The 23,615-nt window shown below is 43.0% G+C and overlaps 1 protein-coding gene across 5 annotated transcripts in view; it reads left to right on the forward strand.

Annotated features, from left to right (window-relative positions):
• The window catches only part of ITSN2 (intersectin 2), a 195,723-nt gene that overhangs the window by 12,881 nt on the left and 159,227 nt on the right, over positions 1-23,615 (forward strand). For all 5 annotated transcript variants that reach the window (XM_073568317.1, XM_073568316.1, XM_073568319.1 and 2 more), the window contains exon 2: positions 20,599-20,662. In XM_073568317.1, coding sequence (XP_073424418.1) covers positions 20,620-20,662 — 43 coding nt within the window. In that variant the 5' untranslated portion in view covers positions 20,599-20,619. The remainder of the gene's footprint in view (positions 1-20,598; positions 20,663-23,615) is intronic.

The raw sequence follows: 23,615 nt of genomic DNA on the forward strand, positions 1-23,615 counted from the left end.
TGCTGGGCTTTGTGCAGCGCCGACGTTTATCTACTGTCGGCGGTTTTGGGCCCCCTGGGACCCCCACATACCTTACAACGCGGGGATCCCGGTGCGCAATGCATGCTGGGACCCCCGACATCATCGAGACCTGATTGGTTCAGGTCCTGATGACGTCAGCGTCACAGCAGCCAATGGGAGCGATCGCTGGGAAAGCTGCTTGTTTCCCGGCGATCTCACTCATTGTAACGCAGCTTCTCCTCTGATCTAACACTGACAGATGATCAGAGGTGAAGCAGCGTTACTGTGTGACTAGATCGCTGCCTGGCACAGCTGTGCCAAGCAGCGAAATTTTCACACAGTAACGCTGCTTCACCTCTGATCATCTGTCATTGTGAGATCAGAGGAGAAGTCGCGTTATTATGTGCCAGGCAGCGATCTTGTCACATAGTAACGCTGCTTCACCTCTGATCATCTGTCAGTGTGAGATCAGAGGAGAAGTGGCGTTACTATGAGTCAGATCGCAGGGCAGCGATCTTGTCACAAAAATAAAAAAAAGTAAAGAAAAAAAAAAAAGCAGGTACACAGGTTAGGGTTAGGGCTAGGGTTAGGGCTAGGGCTGGGATTAAGGTTATGGGTGTGTTGGTGTTAGGTTTGTGGTTAGGGTTATGGTTAGGAGTGTGTTGGGGTTAGGGTTGAAATTAGAATTGGGGGTTTCCACTGTTTAGGTACATCAGGGGCTCTGTAAATGCAATATGACGCCCGCAGACCATTCCATCAAAGTCTGCATTTCAGAACGTCACTACTTCCCTTCTGAGCCCCACCGTGTGCCCAAACAGTAGTTTTCTCCCACATATGGGGTACCAGCGTACTCAGGACAAATTGGACAACAACTCTTAGGGTCCAATTTCTCCTGTTACCCTTGTGAAAATAAAAATTGGGGGCTAAAAGATCATTTTTGTGGAAAAAAAACGATTTTTTTATTTTCACGCCTCTACATTATAAACTTTACTGAAACACTTGGGGGTTCAAAGTGCTCACCACACATCTAGATAAGTTCTTTGGGGGGTCTAGTTTCCAAGATGGGGTCATTTGTGGGGGGTTTCCACTGTTTAGGTACATCAGGGGCTCTCCAAATGCGACATGGCATCCGATCTCAATTCCAGCCAATTCTGCATTGAAAAAGTCAAACGGCACTCCTTCCGTTCTGAGCTCTGCCGTGTGCTCAAACAGTGGTGTAGCCCCACATACGGGGTATTGGCGTATTCGGGAGAAATTGCACAAAAAATTTTGTGGTTCATTTTCTCTTTTTACACTTGTGAAAATAAAAAAAAATGGTTTTTAAGTAAAATGTTTGTGAAAAAAAGTTAAATGTTTATTTTTTCCTTCCATATTCCATTCATTCATGTGAAGCACCTGAAGGGTTAATAAACTTCTTGAATGTGGTTTTGAGTACATTGAGAGGTGCAGTTTTTAGAATGGTGTCACTTTTGGGTATTTTCTGTCATATTGACCCCCCAAACTCACTTCAAATGTGAGGTGGTCCCTAAAAAAAATGGTGTTGCAAATTTTGTTGTAAAAATGAGAAATCGCTGGTCAACTTTTAACCCTTATAACTTCCTAAAAAAAAAAAAAATTATGTTTCCAAAATTGTGCAGATGTAAAGTAGACATGTGGGAAATGTTATTTATTAACTATTTTGTGTGATATCACTCTCTGATTTAAGGGCATAAAAATTAAAAGTTTGAAAATTGCAAAATTTTCTAAATTTTCGCCAAATTTTGATTTTTTTAAACAAATAAGCGCAGATCATATCTAAAAATTTTTTACTACCATCATGAAGTACAATATGTCATGAGAAAACAATGTCAGAATCAGTAGGATCCGTTGAAGCGTTCTAGAGTTATGACCTCATAAAGTGACACTGGTCAGAATTGAAAAAATGTACCCGTCACGAAGGCAAAAACAGGCTCGGGTGCGAAGGGGTTAATGGGGAGTTTACATAATCACTCTGCATTTCCCCTTTAAAACATTTGCTTTTCCCACATCGCTCTCTATGATTTCACCCTCATTGTTCTTTAAAGGGCCGACACCATCAATTTTAATCTTTTTACTGTTTATATAATTAAAGAATAGTTTGGGGTTTGTTTTACTTTCCTTAGCAATGAGTCTCTCAGTTTCCACTTTTGCTAAATGTATTTGTTTTTTTACACATTTTATTTTTTTCTCTAACTTTTTAATGCTTCATTGCCTTCTTGTTTTAGCTTCCTAAATGCCTTGTTCTTGTTATTTATTGCCCTTTTTACATCCTTATTTAGCCACATTGGTGTTCTCCTGTTCCTAGCCCTTTTATTTCTGTACGGTATGGCTAGCTCGTAGTGGGTGTGTAAAACTGATTTAAATATTTCCCATTTATTTTCTGTGCTCCTATTTTTGAGGACATTGTCCCAATCAATTCGGCGAAGGTCCTCTCTAAGCTGGTCAAACTTTGCTTTCCTGAAATTCAGCGTTTTCGTAACCCCCTTCCAGGGCACCTTACTGAAGGACAAGGGGAATTGTATTATATTAGATTTGTGTGTTCAGATAACTTTAACCAAAGTTTCAAGACTTAATTAGCTTGTTAGGGTTATGGTTTGTTCACCATCACCGTTAGGAAAGGCCAGGTGATGCAAATTTCTCAGCTTTATGAAAACCCAGCCTCCTCTAACCTTGTGCCAACAAACAGCAGCCATAGGTTCTTCTAAGCAGCTGCCTAGCGCTCTGAAAATGGTGGAGGCCCACAAAGCAGGAAAAGGCTATAAGAAGATAGCAAAGCGTCTTCAAGTTGCTCTTTCCTCAGTTTGAAATGTAATTAACAAATAGCAGTTACCAGGAACAACGGAGGTCAAGATAAGGTCTGGAAGACCAAGCAAAACTTAAGTCAGAGCTGCTCATAGGATTTCTAAAGAGGCAAATCAGAACCCCCCCCCTTCTTTTCACCACCTCGCTTGACTGCAAAAGAACTTCAGAAAGATTTAGCACACTCTGGAGTCATGGTACATAGTTCTACTATTCATAGACACCTGCATACATATGGCTTTCATGGAAGAGTCATCAGAAGAAAGCATCTCCTGTGTCCTTACCATAATATTCAAACTCAAAAGAATGCAAAAGAACAACTAAACGAGCCTGATATATTTTGGAAACAAGTCATGTGGAGGTTAAAATAGAACTCTTTGGCCAAAATGATCAAAGGTATGTGTGGAGAAAAAAAAGGCACAGAATCTTTTACATACCACTGTATTTACATATATTTACTTTTTTCTGTTTTATTCACATGGAGATTTTTGTAAGAGGTCTTAATAGCCAGGTTTCAAATGCAGCACCCACTTTATTGAAAGAATCCAAAAACTTTTGTTAGTTCCCTTAAAAGCACCAAAAAAAAAGTTGATATTCTGATGCATTTCGAGCCACACTGACTTAAAAATACCAGCCAAGTTTTTTTCCTGTACTTTTCATGAAACTTTGGGGATTTTTTTTTTAGTTTTTCATCGAACTGGGTGCAGGATCTTTGCAAATCTCTTACTTTCTGGGATCCCCGGTGCAGCCTTCGATTAGGAGAGCTAACACAATGTCCTCTGTGCCTCACTCTGCAATGACGGTGTCGCAACAACCCGACTAACCAAAAGTCGCTCCGGGGATCCCACAAGGTAAAAAGTTTGCGAGCCCACCCGTCCAACGGCCAGAGACTACCGATCTAACGATGGACCGTTGTCCCGCAAATCGATCTGGCAAGCCTAATCCGTGCAAGTTGGAGCCACATATGCACATCGATCAGAGCTCCGTTATTTATGGCCGTCCCATAAAGACTGAAGGGAGAGGTGGCTGTGCAACCATTTCCATAGGGAATTTTGGGGATTAGTTGTGGGTCCTACCCTTCAGGGGTTAATGAAAGCTCTGGCGATTGGTCTGCTTTCTGCAGCGGTTTTGCTGCACTTTCCTGCACCGTGTGTAGCTTTGGATTGCAGCATCCCTAGTCCCTGTAGTTATCTCTTCAGACTCCATCCCCGGGCCGGTAGCACAGTCGGGGGCGGGCGAGCTGTGAAGTGTCGCTCTGTACTCTGCACTATTGATGTTTCGACTACTATAACACTACACATAAAGCCGCCACTTCCCACCTTCCCCAAGAATGCAGCAGAATCACAGGGTCTGCTCAGTCCTGGGCCATGCTGGATTAGTAATGTCTGTGGTTCCCTGCTCTGTTACTACAGGAGTGCACCCAGTGCCTTCACTGATCGTTTCCTCCTAAATGTCCCTGAGTTATTCTAAAATAGAATGGGAATCTACATTGCTGATTTCTCAGTCTGGGCCATGTACATAAGCAGTAAGTTCCTAGTAATTATATTTATTTTGTCCTGGCTTTCCATGCATTGATTTCTTGGTAGTGCTGGACTTTTTGCCTATATACAGTAGTCAATCTAAGAAGAGCTTCCATGTAAAGCATGAGAGATAAGGCAGCAAACTGTCTGATTCTGGAGGTAGAATTGGGCAAATAGTATTAAGTTATGTACCGGTAACGGTATTTTTCGGAAGCCCATGACAGCACCACGAGAGAGGGGATCCGCCTTTCAGGAACAGGAAACCTACAGACAAAGGGCGGCACCTCTCCCACGCATCAGTTGGGTTACAGAGCTTGAGAGGCCACCATGAATAGTGGCACAGCATATATACAACCTATACATCCTATTTACAGTTTATATATAATCTTCACTCCAAATTAAGGCAAATCCAGTGAAACAACCTTCTAAGAGGAAGGAGTGCACCCCTATGAACAAGGGAGGGAACTTAGGGTGCTGTCATGGGCTTCCGAAAATACCGTTACCGGTACGTAGCTTAATACTTTTTTCGGACTCCCATGACAGCACCACGAGAGAATTACAGAGATGTAAAGAAACTTAGGGAGGGACTACAGCCTGCAGCACCCTTAGCCCAAAGGTGAGATCCGAGGAGGCACCCATATCTAACTGATAGTGGTTAAAAAAGGTGGAAGAAGATGACCAGGTGGCCGCCTTACATATCTGGTCAATTGACACTCCAGATCTCTCTGCCCAAGATGACGCCATGGCACGAGTGGAATGCGCCCTCAGGTTCTGTGGGGCCGGACCGCCACCTGTTGTGTAAGCCAGAGAGAGAGCCTCCCTAATCCACTTTGCTAACGTGCGTTTTGATACCCTAAACCCCTTCTTAGGACCTTGGAAGGATAAAACTAATGCGTTCTCTTTCCTCCAAGGATCAGTAGCCGATATATATATTTTAGTAGGCATCTCTTAACATCTAACGCATGAAGCTTCTGCTCTTTAGGGTTGGTAGGATTAGGGAGGAAGGAAGGTAGAACTATCTCTTGTGTCCTGTGAAAGTGTGACGCTACCTTGGGCAAGTATGCTGGGTCCGGTTTTAGGATAACTCTATCATGTAAAAACTCTGTATAAGGGGGCAACCTGGAAAGTGCCTGTATATTGCTTATCCTACTTGCAGATGTTATTGCTACCAAAAAAGCTGTCTTAAGGGACATAATCTTTAATGAGGCCGAATCCAGAGGTTCAAATGGCTTCTCTGTCATAGCTGTAAGGACTAAATTTAAGTCCCATGGTATACATCTATCTTTGTGTATGGGTCTGGATCTTCTAGCAGCTTTGATGAATCTAATCACCCAGTTGTTGCTGGCAATATCACAGGTAAATAGGGCCCCCAGGGCTGAAATCTGCACTTTTCAAGTACTCGTGGAAAGACCCAACTCGAGACCCCTCTGAAGGAATTCTAGAATCTGTTTTGTGGGTATTCCATCCCTGATATTAAACTCCGAGGTGGACAGGAAAACGCCTCCAGGTTCTAGCATAGATCTTTATAGTAATCTGCTTCCTGCTCTTCAGAAGGGTATTAATTAAATTTTGGGAGAAACCTCTGTCCCTCAACAGTGCCCTCTCAAACTCCACGCCGTCAAATGGAGTCCCCTTACTTGCAGATGATTGACTGGTCCCTGCTAGAGAAGATTCGGCAGTACCCAGGGATCGCATACTGACATGGTCCTCAACCATGCGAACCAGGTCCTCCTGGGTCAGAATGGGGCAATTAATATGACTCTTGCTTGATCTTCCCTGATCTTCCTCACTACCAGAGGTAAGAGGGCTAATGGTGGAAAGGCATATGCCAGGGCGAAATTCCATTTTATTAGGAAAGCGTCCACTGCCAGTGGATTTTCCCTGGGGTTCAGACAGCAGAACTTTTTACTTTCCTGTTTTCCTTGCTGGCAAAGAGGTCTACCTCCGGCTGACCCTATCTGCTGACAATCTGATTGTAAACGTCCGTGTTTAAAGCCCATTCTCCTTGCCTTGGCACCCTGCGGCATAGAAAGTCTGCCTTTGTGTTGTCTTTCCCACTGACATGGGGCACAGTTAAAGATTGAAAATTTCTCTCGGCTATTTGAAATAGATGTTCTGTTATCCGCAGCAGGGCCTCGGAGCGTGTTCCACCTTAGTGGTTGATATAGGCTACTGCTACCTGGTTGTCCGAGAGGATCCTCACATGATGACCCTGTAGGTACATAATGAGTTTTTTAACTGCCAACTCAATCGCCAACAGCAGCAACGGGTTAGACTAGGTCTCCGTTTTAGGGTCCCATTGTCCCTGGACCACTATGTCCCCCATATGGGCCCCCCAACTCGAGGGGCTAGCATCCGTGGTTATTATACGGGTTATCTGCGTCACCCAGGGCACCCCTGAGGATAAGTTGTTCTTGTCAAGCCACCATCTAAGAGATGTAAGGGTCAAAGGGCTCAATGATATCTGACCTTGTAAAGACCCCTCTAAGGCCCTGTCGCTAATTATGACGTCCTTCTGAAGGGATCTAGTGTGAAACTGCGCCCACCTGACTGCTGGCATACATGAGATCAGAGAACCTAACAGTGACATGACTTGCCTGAGGGTCATGGAGGGTCTATCAATCGCCTGAAGTACCTGCTGTTGTATGTGTTCTAACTTATCTCATGGCAGAAGACACTGCTGGGTTTCTGAATTTAACAGTAGGCCTAGGAATTTTTGGACTCTTAGGGGCTGAAATCGGGATTTCTCATAAATTATTATCCACCCGAGGTGCTTTTGTCTGGACCTAGTCCTTTCTATCTGAGATAAGCAATGGTCCACCGAATTTCCCACAATCAAAAAATCGTCTAAATACGGGACAATCGGGATATTCGCCTCTCGTAGATGAGCCATGACTTCGGCCACTATCTTCGTAAATACCCGGGGCTGCTGAGAGACCTAAAGGGAGAGCCCTAAACGGAAAATGACGGATTAAACCGTCCACTGAAACTGCCACTCTCAGGAACTGCTGGAAGTCTGCGTGGATAGGCACATGATAGTATGCGTCTTTCAAATCCACGACAGCCATGAAACACCCTTTAAACAACATCTTTATTGCTGAACTGATAGACTCCATCTTAAAGGTTCGGTTAACCAAGAATTCATTAAGGGAACGCAAATTAATAATGGTTCTAAATGATTTATCTGGCTTTTGGATCAGGAACAGGGGAGAGTAGAAGCCTCTACCTCTCTCAGATTCCGGAACCTCCACCAGGACCTTTTTTAGACATAGAGTCAAGACTTCTGCTTCTAAAGCCGTTTGTTCAAGTGGCGAAGATCGTAAGGGAGTTAGTTTGAAGGTATCCCGGGGAACATAACTAAACTCCAGCTTGAGTCCGGTGGATATTACGTTCCGCACCCAGTCACTATTGGTGATCTGTAGCCATGCTGGGAGGAAGGCTGACAGTCTACCCCCCACGGGAATCGCTAGTCATTGGCTAGGTTTCTTTTGCTCTCTTGAAGAACGCCTGAACATAAAGCCTGTACCTCTCCTCCTTCTATCTTCCCATCTGGGACGGTCTCTATTAGGCGATGGGTTGCGCCTTCTTCCCTGACCAAATTTCCTCCTATTGAACGAACGTCGGTAGGATGCGGACCACAGATTAGGGAACTTCTTCTTGTCGTCCCCTGCTTTATCAAGCAACTCATCCTGGACTGTTCCGAACAAATATTCTCCTTCGCACGGGATAGTGCAGAGTTTTGACCTGGATTGGATGTCTCCTGGCCAGCACTTTAGCCACAGGGCTCTACGAGCTGCATTAGAAAGTCCTGCTGCCCTAGCGGCCATTCTAACTGCATCAGCTGAGGCATCCGCTAGGAAGGCTGCAGCCCCCTGGATTACTGGTAGGGCACCCAAAATTGTCTGTCTAGGCGTCCCCTGTTTTAATTGAGACTCCAGTTGGTCTAACCAGACCATCATGGACCTGGCCGTACATGTTGAGGCTACTGCTGGTCTTAGGGATCCGGCTGCAATCTCCCAGGTTCCTTTAAGGAAGGTGTCTGCCTTCCTGTCTAGGGGGTCTTTAAGGGTCCCCATGTTCTCGAAGGGTAGTGAGGCTCTTTTTGATGCCTTAGTGATTTCCGCATCCAATTTAGGGGCTTTGTCCCAAGTGCTAGCTGCCGGATCATCAAAGGGGTATCTACGTTTGAGGGCTGGTGGTAGTGAACCTCTCATCTGGTTTCTTCCATTCTCTACTAATTAGTTCCTGAATATTTTCTTTCAAAGGGAAGACTCTCCGCCTTTTCTGATCCAGCCCCCCCGAACATGACATCCTGCATGGACAACTGTGGCTTGGGCTCCTCCTCCATTGTTCCTCTCACCGCTTTTACCAGCTTGTCCACCCGGTCTAATGGTAGACAGAACCGAACGGAATCCTCTTCCTCCGAGGAGGACGAGGGGGATGAGCCAGAGGAGTGCTTATTTCTCCTCCATTCCACCGAGGAATTTGACTCAAAAGGGTCCACAACCACTGAGCTTCCTGCTTGGGACAGGGATTTTAGGTTTTCTCTCATTTCTGCCCTGACTGTTTTTTAGGCTTGCAGCGATTTTATGCGATTCCTCCACCACAGTCTGCTGGATACAGGGGGGACACAACTTTTTTGGGCATGAGTCCAGTAGTGGGCATGCACAGAGAGCGCATTCCCTGTGTTTTGCCTTACTCATGGCCTTCTTCCCTTGAGGATAAAAACATAGAGGGAGGCTCCGTCACTGAATGAACATTCACGTAGATCACTTGGCAGTGCAGCAATTAAGTACCGGAGTATGAGGGGGATCTTTCTCAGTCGATGCAACCGTCTGTCTGGAGGAGCTTTTATGACTGGACTGGTCACTCCGTTTGGCACGCTCCTTACTGTCCCGTGATTCTTTTTTCTTTTGCTTGACCTGCCGAAGGACCTCTAGGGGCGGCAGTGATGATTGTCGCTGCTGCCGCTGCTCTTGTTCGCTCTCCATAATTGCATGCAATAATGTGGCCAGAAGCATGGAACCCCCCTTGGGCCCTGCTTAAATACCCCTTCTCCGGTCAACAGACATGCCGCGCAGCCCACCCCCCCCGATTGGGCTCCTCCCCCCAGCTGGCGCAGCTATCGGCTCATGAGCCGGCGCTTACCGGCCGCTTGTTCCGATGGGCGGCGCCATCTTGGATTTTCCGTGCCTGCGCAGTGGCGCCGCTGACCCGGAAGCGCCCCCCAGGCTCCGCCCCCGATGTCACCGCGGCCCGGCACACACTTCCTCTGTAACCAGATGTTGCGCGGGACGCCCGGCCATTCTCCTGCAGCTGTCCCGGACACCACGGAGTTGCGCCGGCACACCGACCCCAGCCACCGCGCCGCTGGAGAAGGGAGACCCCGGGGGCATACTTATCGGCGGCGGCTTCTTCCTAACGGAGGCGGGTATCCTCTGGACTCCGCTCCCTGCTGCGAACGCCACTGCTGTGCAGCCCAGCAAGGACCACCGTGGCGTCTCCAGGAGCTCCGCACCTGGCCGAGGTAGGAGACCCTTTTTGTCTGTAGGTTTCCTGTTCTTGAAGGGCGGATCCCCTCTCTCGTGGTGCTGTCATGGGAGTCCGAATAGAAAATGTATTCATGTCAGCGAATAACATTTCTGATTTTGGTGAGTATGTGGAAGTTTGTGGGGCAAGCGTGCTGCGAAGGAAGATTGCCGCTGGGCGAGCCTGCCGCGGGGGAAGGCTGCGGCGGGGCAAGCGTGCCGCGGGGGAAGGCTGCGGTGGGGCAAGCGTGCCGCGGGGGTGGCTTCTCCCCCATTCTCTCGGCCGCTGGGTCACCTCACCGCATTACACCCCTGTCAGCTGATTTGTGTGTTTGTGTTTTAAGGTTGAAGGTAGTCCATTGCTTCAATCTGTAACCCAACATGTTGATCCAGAGGATGGGAAAAACCCCATAGGGCAGATACTAATGGCACCATTAGGGGAAAAATTCCAACTCGACTCCACATATGGCCGTCTGACTCGTTTCTTGGATCAACGCCGATCACAGAATATAGTGACCATAACCTATAATATTATATTTAGCAAGAAAGGTGTCCAGGCCATCATTTTTGTTTAGTAAATCGAACATTGCATCATGTTATGACAGATGCATTGTCTCGCTGCTCGTTCTGTAAAGAATCTATGGCTTTGCTGCTCGTGCAGTAAAGAATCCGCGCTCTCGCTGCTCGTGCAGTAAAGAATCCGCGCTCTCGCTGCTCGTGCAGTAAAGAATCCGCGCTCTCGCTGCCCGTGCAGTAAAGAATCCGCGCTCTCGCTGCTCGTGCTGTAAAGAAGCCACGGTTCACATGCCCCTAGTGTACTTTCAGTCTAATTTGCATATGGTTTCTAATGCCAGATTTGCCATGACTGGTGCATCAGATCCCTACAGAAAATGGTATTTTGATTGTGTGACAAGCGCCTATACAGCGATACTACCACTACTTATGTGTGTAAATCATGCTGACGGATTACCTGTAAGAGAGGGCTTGTGTTAACATCAATGTCCGCTCCTTGTGGTCACTCTCCTCTCAGATGACTCCTGTTCCTTTAGCCCGCACTATGACCCTGCGCAGGGTCCTGACGTTTCTGGATACAATGTAGCCATTCATGCAGTTTATACAGTATTGTATGTATTGTCAACAGCTTTTTTAATGATTTTGTTAATGAAATAAAGCAAAGACAGATCTGATTTCCCGTCTGGAGATGGAATCCGAAAAGAAGGGTGATGGCAGAAACTCATTACATCCTGAAACAGCCACCAAGACCATTATACTCATTTTACACAACTTTTAACGAGCAGCGGAACGCCCATGGACTAAATCGTCCGGGCAGTCCACACTTTACTCTGTACTGACATTCTAAAACATCACTGCAGGAGCGGTGAGCCGCCTGTGGTCGGTGGAGTCTGCTGGCTCTGCAGGGCGTCATGTGCATGCCTTTTACTTGATCCCAGTTTAGATAATAAGGAAGCATTTTTATAATACCTTGAAAAAATGTGATTTATTAAGCACTGCAGACCCAGAAAGGTATTGCTGTACGGAGGGCATTCATCTGCTATAATAATGGAAAAAAATACATTGTGCCAAGAACGACGGTGACCCCTATGTACAATGTACATTTTATTCTGGCTAGGAATTGAAATGCTTCTTACTGCCAGACAAAGCACAAGGGATTTCTAGAGTAAATTCTCATCTGTAGTCGTGTTACCCGATAACCCAGTGTATGTTTATAATGGGTGCTCTGTGATTAATGCAGATCTGCTATTAGCAGTTATATTCTTCTACACATAGGGGCAATATTATAGTAGTTATATTCTTCTACACATAGGGGCAGTATTATAGTAGTTATATTCTTCTACACATAGGGGCAGTATTATAGTAGTTATATTCTTCTACACATAGGGGCAATATTATAGTAGTTATATTCTTGTACACATAGGGGCAGTATTATAGTAGTTATATTCTTGTACACATAGGAGCAGTATTATAGTAGTTATATTCTTGTACACATAGGAGCAGTATTATAGTAGTTATATTCTTCTACACATAGGGGCAGTATTATAGTAGTTATATTCTTCTACACATAGGGGCAGTATTATAGTAGTTATATTCTTGTACATAGGGGCAGTATTATAGTAGTTATATTCTTGTACATAGGGGCAGTATTATAGTAGTTATATTCTTGTACACATAGGGGCAGTATTATAGTAGTTATATTCTTGTACACATAGGGGCAGTATTATAGTAGTTATATTCTTGTACACATAGGGGCAGTATTATAGTAGTTATATTCTTGTACACATAGGGGCAGTATTATAGTAGTTATATTCTTGTACACATAGGAGCAGTATTATAGTAGTTATATTCTTGTACATGGGGCAGTATTATAGTAGTTATATTCTTGTACATAGGGGCAGTATTATAGTAGTTATATTGTACACATAGCAGTATTATAGTAGTTATATTCTTGTACATAGGGGCAGTATTATAGTAGCTATATTCTTCTACACATAGGAGGCAGTATTATAGTAGTTGTGTTCTTCTACACATAGGAGCAGTATTATAGTAGTTATATTCTTGTACATAGGGGCAGTATTATAGTAGTTATATTCTTGTACATAAGAGCTGTATTATAGTCGTTATATTCTTCTACACATAGGGGCAGTATTATAGTAATATTCTTGTACATAGGGGCAGTATTATAGTAGTTATATTCTTCTACACATAGGGGCAGTATTATAGTAGTTATATTCTTCTACACATAGGGACAGTATTATAGTAGTTATATCCTTCTACACATAGGGGCAGTATTATAGTAGTTATATTCTTCTACACATAGGGGCAGTATTATAGTAGTTGTGTTCTTGTACATAGGGGGCAGTATTATAGTAGTTATATTCTTGTACATTGGGGCAGTATTATAGTAGTTATATCCTTGTACATAGGAGCAGTATTATAGTAGTTATATGCTTGTACATAGGGGGCAGTATTATAGTAGTTATATTCTTGTACATTGGGGCAGTATTATAGTAGTTATATTCTTGTACATTGGGGCAGTATTATAGTAGTTATATTCTTGTACATAGGAGCAGTATTATAGTAGTTATATTCTTGTACATAGGGGCAGTATTATAGTAGTTATATTCTTGTACATAGGGGCAGTATTATAGTAGTTATATTCTTGTACATAGGGGCAGTATTATAGTAGTTATATTCTTGTACATAGGGGCAGTATTATAGTAGTTATATTCTTGTACATAGGAGCAGTATTATAGTAGTTATATTCTTGTACATAGGGGCAGGGTGGATTTGATTTAAATCTAACTGATTTAAATCACGATTTAAATCACTAGTCAGTAAGGCTTGATTTAAATCAGTGATTTAAATCAAAGTTTCTACCTAAACTAGTTCTTGCTATTTTAACATGCAAGTAGATGAAGATTTTTAGAATCACTTTTTATATTACTTTTTTCTCCCCAGTTTAATGGGTTAATCATTCATATTTGGACACCACTGTTCTGTTGTACTTAGGAAGGAGAAAAATAATCCTGACCTTAATAACAATTTAAATAGATTTATTCAACTGAAACAATAACAACATTACAGCATAAGTTATTTGCTTAAACAAACATCCATGTTTGTTAACTAATTTGGCTAAACAAAATATATATATATATTAAGAAACTTAGACTGTCAGCCCAGCCGACACATGAAAAACTTAAATACTACTGTCCCTGCTGTCCTCTGTAGCTCACTTGTCGTCATCTTCATCATCATCTTCTTCTTTGTTCCTATTCATAATCTGGAAAAGAAAAACAAGCTTTCCTGCTTTATTGGGTCCCAACCGATTTCTCAATTTAGAATGAATGAGTCCAAAGGAAGAGAATATTCTTTCAACGCCTGCAGAAGAAGCTACTGCTGTTAAAAGTGAAATCATTACTTGAACAGTCTCTAAATCCAAGCGCTTAAGTGACTTCCACCAGTTTACTGGTGTGACCTTCCTTAAAATATCTTCAGCAAACATACAGTGGGGAAAAAAAGTATTTAGTCAGTCAGCAATAGTGCAAGTTCCACCACTTAAAAAGATGAGAGGCGTCTGTAATTTTCATCATAGGTAGACCTCAACTATGGGAGACAAACTGAGAAAAAAAAATCCAGAAAATCACATTGTCTGTTTTTTTTTCATTTTATTTGCATATTATGGTGGAAAATAAGTATTTGGTCAGAAACAAAATTTCATCTCAATACTTTGTGATATATCCTTTGATGGCAATGACAGAGGTCAAACGTTTTCTGTAAGTCTTCATAAGGTTGCCACACACTGTTGTTGGTATGTTGGCCCATTCCTCCATGCAGATCTCCTCTAGAGCAGTGATGTTTTTGGCTTTTCGCTTGGCAACACGGACTTTCAACACCCTCCAAAGGTTTTCTATAGGGTTGAGATCTGGAGACTGGCTAGGCCACTCCAGGACCTTGAAATGCTTCTTACGAAGCCACTCCTTCGTTGCCCTGGCGGTGTGCTTTGGAGCATTGTCATGTTGAAAGACCCAGCCACGTTTCATCTTCAATGCCCTTGCTGATGGAAGGAGGTTTGCACTCAAAATCTCACGATACATGGCCCCATTCATTCTTTCATGTACCCGGATCAGTCGTCCTGGCCCCTTTGCAGAGAAACAGCCCCAAAGCATGATGTTTCCACCACCATGCTTTACAGTAGGTATGGTGTTTGATGGATGCAACTCAGTATTTTTCCTCCAAACACGACAAGTTGTGTTTCTACCAAACAGTTCCAGTTTGGTTTCATCAGACCATAGGACATTCTCCCAAAACTCCTCTGGATCATCCAAATGCTCTCTAGCAAACTTCAGACGGGCCCGGACATGTACAGGCTTAAGCAGTGGGACACGTATGGCACTGCAGGATCTGAGTCCATGGTGGCGTAGTGTGTTACTTATGGTAGGCCTTGTTACATTGGTCCCAGCTCTCTGCAGTTCATTCACTAGGTCCCCCCGCGTGGTTCTGGGATTTTTGCTCACCGTTCTTGTGATCATTCTGACCCCACGGGGTGGGATTTTGCGTGGAGCACCAGATCGAGGGAGATTATCAGTGGTCTTGTATGTCTTCCATTTTCTAATTATTGCTCCCACAGTTGATTTCTTCACTCCAAGCTGGTTGGCTATTGCAGATTCAGTCTTCCCAGCCTGGTGCAGGGCTACAATTTTGTTTCTGGTGTCCTTTGACAGCTCTTTGGTCTTCACCATAGTGGAGTTTGGAGTCAGACTGTTTGAGGGTGTGCACAGGTGTCTTTTTATACTGATAACAAGTTTAAACAGGTGCCATTACTACAGGTAATGAGTGGAGGAAAGAGGAGACTCTTAAAGAAGAAGTTACAGGTCTGTGAGAGCCAGAAATCTTGATTGCTTGTTTCTGACCAAATACTTATTTTCCACCATAATATGCAAATAAAATGAAAAAAAAAACAGACAATGTGATTTTCTGGATTTTTTTTTCTCAGTTTGTCTCCCATAGTTGAGGTCTACCTATGATGTAAATTACAGACGCCTCTCATCTTTTTAAGTGGTGGAACTTGCACTATTGCTGACTGACTAAATACTTTTTTTCCCCACTGTATATTTCTTGAATGGTTCCCCCTTAGCTCTGAAGTTTATTATAGTTGGCATTAAAGATGGATGATTGCTGGATACCCATGTCATAGCTAACTCCTCTTCCTCAGCACTTAGGTTTTGACCCTGATATTGGATATTGACAATATTTGCCAAAAAATGAGCTGGAGTCAGTGCTTGTCCCATTCGTTTGTTTACTGCTTGTAATTTAATTCTGTCCATGTGTAGTTCTGTTTTTAAGTATTCACTCAGTTCCTTCCAAATTTCAACAGCATCCGCAATAAAACAGCTATTTTTCTGTATTTTGTTTAAAGCTTGAGAGATGGGTTTCAGGAAGCTCAGCATATGTTCAACATTTCTCTTAAGCCCAATGTTGAGGATTTTGGCCGTGACAGTGCCATCTATTTTATCTCGATTTTCTTCACAAAGTGTCATCAGAATAGGCCAGTTTTTGATATACTGCTCAAAACAGTCCACCACAGAGTTCCATCTAACATTTTGTGGGAGCGTTAGCTTGGTTCCACCCATCCTTTTCAGAGCTGCTGCAGCAAAATGATTATTACGGAAGTATTTAGCAATTTCAACAACATTAGCCTTTATTTCTGGAACACTTAAGTCTTTGGCTAAGAGGTGCAGCAAATGAGCACTGCAACCATATGTTATTAGCAGCTTTGTATTCCCTCCCTGCTCTTCTAAATCTCTTCTCATCTTGGATACGTTTGCAGCATTGTCAGTGACCAAACTGCGTACTAGACATTTGAATTTTTGTTCACATGTCGTTATAGCTTTTACTGCCACTTCTTGTAAGTGTTCTGCTGTGTGTGCATTTCCTGACGTATCAGTTGTTTGTGCAAGGAAGACTTTACCTTCTGTTGTTATACAAGCACATACAATAGGATCATTGTGGACATTACTCCACCCATCAATACTTAGGTTAACAATTTTACCCTCCAGAGCTGTTGCACATTGCTCCATTTCTCTGTCATACACTTGATCCAGCAGTTTCCCTGCAACATCAGCTCTGCTGGGTGGACTGTATCCTGGTCTCAGTGACTGAACCATATTAATGAAATGTGGGTTCTCAGTCAGACGGAAAGAAGAGTTTGTTGCATAAATAAACTGGGCAATTTTTTCATCAATCAACTCTTTTTCTAATCTGCTAGTTCTTATCACAAACCTATCTATGGTGGTTCCAGGAGGTAAAGGTTTTTTCTTCCTTTTGGGTGATGGTGATATGTGGCTGTGGGTGTCTGATGATGCTGCTGCTGCTAATGAAGCACTATCCTGGATGGATAACTCTGAAACTGTAGAACAGGATGATGGTGATCTTGGAGGTGGATAGTTTCCCGAATCCATGAATTCCCCTAAACAAAAAAAGTCAATGCTGTTATTTTATTGTTTATACAATTTCTGCTTATTGTACACAACACATCACTGCCCCTGCCCCAAAATGAATATTTGTTTTTCTTCATAACTGTACCAAATGACAGTAACATGCAGTAATAATAAGAAATATAATTTTTCTCACACATGACAGTTCAGTCTTTAGAAATAGGATTCAATAAAAATGTTTACCAACCTGAAGATCCTGCCTGTTCAGAAGTGTTTCTTTGGTCATCTTCATCACCGCACTTCTCATGATGTTGCCTCATTCGCGCCACCAGGCCTTGCATCTCTTTGTGGCATCGTTTGCATTTTGCACGCATGCCTGCCTTACCGATAGGCGAAGGTGCTTCATTAAAATATTCCCAAACTGGGTCTCTTTTACGGCCTGCTGCCATTATAAGGAAAGAATGTAATAAACCTCAGATCGTACACACAAACAGATGCAGACTTGTCTGTCTGTGGCTATGCTGCAGTATTGTGCTCAAAGTTTCACTTTCATTTTCTTGTCTGCTTGCCCTTCCTCCTCCTCACACTTAGATTCACATTCTTCTTGTGTTGTGCAGATCTATTCCACTCCAAACAATCAGAAACATATTGTCTAACTTCTTGGACTTGGCACTGAAGGGGTTGATTCTGTATTCATAGGTTTGTAGAACAATAGGATTAAGGTCTTTTTCTCAACTCTGTTCATGTTGTAACATTTTTGCCGTGAAGAAGAGGCTGGGACCTCTGCGGAGTCGAATTCAGTTTTGAGAACTGCGTAAGTAAAGCGAGCGTCTGTGATAATATAGGAGAGAAACTGCCCACTAATCCTACAGAAACCTCTGGAAGAGCATGGCATTGTGAATGTTACACATATACAGCCTTTATTCTACTGAGTTAAACAACTCAGCTTTATCTCATGATGGAAGAACCTTTGGATGGTAAAATATTTTCCTCAAAAAGCAGTTTATTGAAAAAAAAATCCGATTTAAATAAAAAAAATCCGATTTTTTTTTTTTTTTTTTTTTTTAAAAACATTGATTTTTATCCACCCTGCATAGGGGCATTATTATAGTAGGTATACAATAATGTTTCTTAGAGATGTCTGTACCATTATATACCTGCATTGACAGTAGATGTTCTGTATTATTATATGGATTTGTGCCTAAATAATGTTTGTTTTCTGTATATTGACATTGTTTCTTTACATTGTTTCTTCTTCAGCCTTCATATAGACACAATGTATCTGAGTCAGTAGATAAAGCTGTAGCCGGGGTGGAGTGAGGGAAAACATATGGCTTGTCAGATATCTGCATTTGTGATTGGTTTATTGCAAACCATAGGGACGTTTGTGTTTGGTGTACCTTTTGTGTTCAGCTGCTGCGAAATGTCGAAGATCTGAACTCTGCGTATTGGACACCTGAGGGCAGGTGCTGGGCATACTCCTGATGGCTGTAGATTTATAGAAATGTCATAGGCAAGTAGGGCTATATGCACGTGTGGTTTTTTTTGTTTTTTTTTGAGTTTGTGGAGCAGAAAGTTTTTGAGAAGTTTGCACATTAGGAGGTGGGTTTTTGCAGAAATTACGCAGCCTCCACTCCAGTTCCTGCTCCAAAACTCTAAAAAAACAAACAAAACTACCTCTGTCTGCACACAGTCTTGGGGACTTTTTACTTCCTAAAGTGTTTATTTTTTTTTTTTACAGTTTTTTTTGATTGGTCAGTGCTTTATTTGGAGCGTTTTCCATCGGGAGTGACATGCGCTATTTTTTTTTTTTCTTTCTTGCCAACCAGACATTTATCAATACTTGAAGTGGCGTCTTGGTGTGCAAAAGAGCGAACGTATAAACAGCAAAGTGATTTTACAAGACGAATGAAATAAGAGGCCAAGTTTTTTCGTGTAATTTTTCAGAGCAGACATAGCCTAACTATTATGCCTGACAATAAGCCGGTAATCGCGAAGGACTCATCCCCTTTCGATCTGCCCTAATGTTGCATATGGACAGGGGCGGTCCCCATTTTTTGATTCCTTGGTGTCGTCGGTGTCACGTCAGCCATTGACTGGCCTTAGCGGCAGGTGACACGAGACTTCTGACGACAGTGATTGCTTGTTCTTCTATTATTTTCACATTCTCCACATTTAACTAATGTTTTAGGCTTTCTTGCCCCTTTTACCAGCTTTAAAAAAAACAAACAAAAAAAACTCAATGTTTAAAAACGTAAATCTAATTACATTGGATAAGTAATAAATGTTTGAATAATAGAAAAATATTCAGTTTCCTCGTAAATATAATTTCCTTTGCAATAATTTTAGAAAATATGGATTTTTTTAATTTAAATTATCAGGGTTCGTTAAAATTTTTTGACCGTTTGCCTTTATTAGCGTTTCTGTTGCAGTGTTCATTGCAAGCTGCAGAATGAGTTAACTGAGAGCCCGTCAGAGAGTTTGTATCCCTTTTTTTACTGAGCTCCTATCTGATGATTAATGACTATATTAAAGTTTAGCAGAATTTTGATGTCTATGAGCGACAGCACAAAAAATAAATAAGAGTAAAGGGTTTACAATCTCTCCCTTCAGCGTGGGCTCACTGATGGGGTCTTATTCTAGTCCCTTCTGCAGGCAACAATCTGCATGGAAATAAAATTAAAATGTTTAAGATTTTTAGCCCGAAGGCAGGGTAATTAAATGCGAGTCTAGGATTGGACTTCCTTGTAGGGCAATTTTTTTTTTTTTACTTAAATACATATGTTCTAGGCTAAAAATTTTATTTGGCCTAAAATACATGCACTTAAATAAAATAAAATTTGCCCTACAAAGAGGTTCATTCCTAGACTCACATTTCCATTTTAGGATCCTTTTTGTAATGGTATCAGGACAGGAAAAAAACAATAAAAAATGACAAAAATGGATGCAAAAAGAAACCTATCCATTGAAAAATGTAATTTTTGGTGTCCATTTTGCTTCCATTTGGAATGTATCTGTACTTATTACAGGTCTCTGAGCGCCTTTTGGCCGTGTGCACACTTTAAGTAAATGGATGCAGAAATTTCTGCACCATTTCTGTATCTCTTGGAAGGAAAAACGCATGATTTTGTTGCTTTTTAGCCCCGTTTATGGTGCGTCTTTGCCTGATTTTAGAAAAAGTTCATTGATTGTAATGGGTCCATGATATACCGTATCCACAAAAAAAAATTACTGGAGATATATAATATATATATATATATATATATATATCTATATTATATATTTTTTTTTCCCAAAGGGCCGTTACTCATTTTCCAAAACGTTAAAATAATCAATGTAAAATTATATTGAAAAATGAAATTTTTCTGGCCTCTACTTGGGATGTAGTTTGCTCTTAGCTGTCAGCCGCAATGTTTTGGAATTTTGGATTTTGTTTGCCTTTTTTATGCCATATTCTCCCCCCCCCCACAAAGTCTTTCTGAACCTAGCAGTATACATTAGCAGTCAGCGTGCAGCAGCCCTTAACGAAGTCTGTGCCAGCGACTATTTACTACCATCCGGTGTCACTGATTGATCTCCAGACACACAGGGTACAGTAGTGGGTGCCGTGTTCTACCTTCTAATATACAGTGACCTCTCCAAGCCCCCATTCATGGACCTCCGTCAGCCCCCACCATTGTCTTCCCGTCGGTCATTAAGAAGCAGCGTAGTGTGCGCACAGCGGGGCCCGCTGTCTGCATCATTGTTAACAAGGACTATGTTTGTGTGTTGTGTTTGCAGATGGCCTGGAGTTAACTAGACATGCTGCGGAACACCATGCCTCACTTTCCCATGGCCCTGAATGGTGAGTACGTCTCCACACTGCTGGGGCCGGGTGGATAGACTGTGATATGTAGGATTACTGGCTGCTGTGGGATGTTTGTTTCAGTTTTTTTTTTTCTTTTCTGAATCACAGTCATCTTTGTCTGTTATGATTTTGAGATGTAGCAGAGCCGGACTTGTGCTTCAGCTTCCTGCAAAACCTGATTGATACTTATTTTCCCCATGGTGTAATATATATTTGCTACACTGCCAATTTTGCATGTTTTCCCGCCTACAAAGAATGGACCGGTCTGTAATTTTTATCATAGGTACACTTCAACTGTGAGAGAATCTAAAAATATAAACCAGAAAATCACATTGTATGATTTTTAAATAATTAAATAGCGTTTTATTGCATGAAGTAAGTATTTGATAAATTAGAAAAACAGAACTTAATATTTGATACACAAACCTTTGTTTGCAATTACAGAGGTCAGATGTTTCCTGTAGTTCTTGACCAAGTTTGCACACACAGCAGCAGGGATTTTGGCCGACTCCTCCATACAGATCTCCAGATCTTTCAGGTTTCGGGGTTGTCTCTGGGGAAACATTGAGTTTCAGCTCCCTCCAAAGATTTTCTATTGGGTTTAGGTCTGGAGACTGGCTAGGTCACTACAGGACCTTGAAATGTTTCTTACGGCGCCACTCCTTAGTTGCCCTGACTGTGTGTTTAGGGTCATTGTCATGCTGGAAGACACAGCCATGACCCATCTTCAATACTCTTACTGAGGGTAGGAGGTTGTTGGCTGAAATCTCATGATACATGACCCCATCGATCCTCCCTTCAATACGATGCAGTCGTCCTGTCACCTTTGCAGAAAAGCAACCCCAAATTATGTTTCCACCACCATGCTTCGCAGTTGTGATGGTGTTCTTGGGGTTGTACTCCTCCTTCTTCTTCCTCCAAAAACGGCTAGTGGAGTTAATACCAAAAAGTTCTATTCTGGTCTCATCTGACCACTTGACCTTCTCCCATGCCTCCTCTGGAGCTGCCAGACCTTCATTGGTGAACTTCAAAAGGGCCTGGACACGTGCTGGGGTGAGCAGGGGGACCTTGCGTGCCCTGCAGAACTGTAATCTATGACGCCATATTGTGTTACTATTGTTAATGTTTGATACTGTGGTCCCAGCTCTCTTCAGGTCATTGACCAGGTCCTCCCAGTTAGTTCTGGGCTGGCGAGATCTTGTATGGAGCCCCAGACCGAGAAAGATTGACAGTGATCTTGTGTTTCTTCCATTTTCTAATAATTGTGCCAATAGTTGTTGCCTTCTCACCAAGCTGCTTGCCTATTGTCCTATAGCCCATCCCAGCCTTGTGCAGATCTACAGTTTTGTCCTTGGTGTCCTTAGATAACTCTTTGGTCCTGGCCTTGGTAGAGAGGTTGGAGTGTGATTGATTGTGTGGACAGGTGTATTTTATACAGGTAACGAAATAAAGCAGGTGAAATTAATACAGGTAATAAGTGCAGAGTAGGAGGGCTTCTTAAACAAAAACTAACAGATCTGTGAGAGGCAAAATTCTTGCTGGTTGGTCGGTGAACAAATACGGTATACACTCGCGTATAAGCCGAGATTTTCAGCCCATTTTTTGGGGATGAAAATCCCCCTCTCGGCTTATACACGAGTCATATACCAAGGGGTCAGCGGGGGTGTCAGATCATACTTGCCCCCTCCTGGCGCGGTTTCTGCAGCCCCCCTGCTTCTCCCGGTCTCAGGCTCCATCCTTCAGCGGTCACGTGGTACTGCTCATTAAAGTCATGAATATGAGCTTATTTATGACTTTAATGAACGGTACCACGTGACTGCTGAAGGAAGGAGCCTGAGACCGGGAGAAGCAAGGGGGGCTGCAGAGAAGGGGCCAGTAGGGTGTAAGTGTATGTTATATTCACCTGTACCCGGTCCATCGCTGCGCTCTGCTCTGTACTCCGCGTCCTCTTTCTGTGATGTTCAGGTCAGAGGGCGCGGTGACGTAGTTAGTGCGCACTGCACTCTGCCTGAATAGTCACTGACAGAGGGACCCGGAAGAGACAGAGCGGCGCACAGCCATGGAGCGGGGATCGGTAAATATCGCCAGTGCCGGGGTCCTGAGCCAGCGGTGACATCAGAATGTGTCATCGCCTGCTCAGGACACCGGCATCGGGCCCCCAGCGACGAGAGGTGAATGTCATTTTTTTTTTTTATTTGCAGCAGTATATGGGGGCATAATCTATGGAGCATCTTATGGGGGCATAATTATGGAGCATTTTATGGGGGCATAAACTATGGAGCAACATATGGGGGCATAATCTATGGAGCATTTTATGGGGGCATAATCTGTGGAGCAGCATATGGGGGCATAATCTGTGGAGCAGCATATGGGGCATAAACTATGGAGCAGCATATGGGGGCATAATCTATGGAGCATCTTATGGGGGCATAATTACAGTCATATGTTAAAGTTTGGGCACCCCTATTAATGTTAACCTTTTTTTCTTTATAAAAATTTTGGTTTTTGCAACAGCTATTTCAGTTTCATATATCTAATAACTGATGGACTCAGTTATATTTCTGGATTCAAATGAGGTTTATTGTACTAACAGAAAATGTGCATTCTGCATTTAAACAAAATTTGACCGGTGCAAAAGTATGGGCACATGGAGGCACATGTCTGTTTTTTTTTCTCCAGACTTTTTTCGTCTCTTTCCATGAAGATGTGACAGGGGCAACGGATCCTATTGAAAGGGTCCGATTTCCCCAAACCAACAACGGACGAGCACGTCACCAGTGGTTGATAGCGAGCAGACCTCAGACGAGCCCCTTGACCTGGAAACTCCAGGGTCACGTAAAACAGTGTGCAGCCTCAACGAACCCGTCAATCAGACCCTGGGGATTGAGGATGATCCCGCAGCGGCTACGGGGCATAAAGTGGCCTTTAAGTGAGTGAAGCGCCCGCACAG

The sequence above is a fragment of the Dendrobates tinctorius genome, unplaced genomic scaffold (assembly GCF_039654945.1).
Source record: "Dendrobates tinctorius isolate UK_male_01 unplaced genomic scaffold, ASM3965494v1 ptg000021l, whole genome shotgun sequence".
Taxonomy (NCBI): Eukaryota; Metazoa; Chordata; class Amphibia; order Anura; family Dendrobatidae; genus Dendrobates; species Dendrobates tinctorius.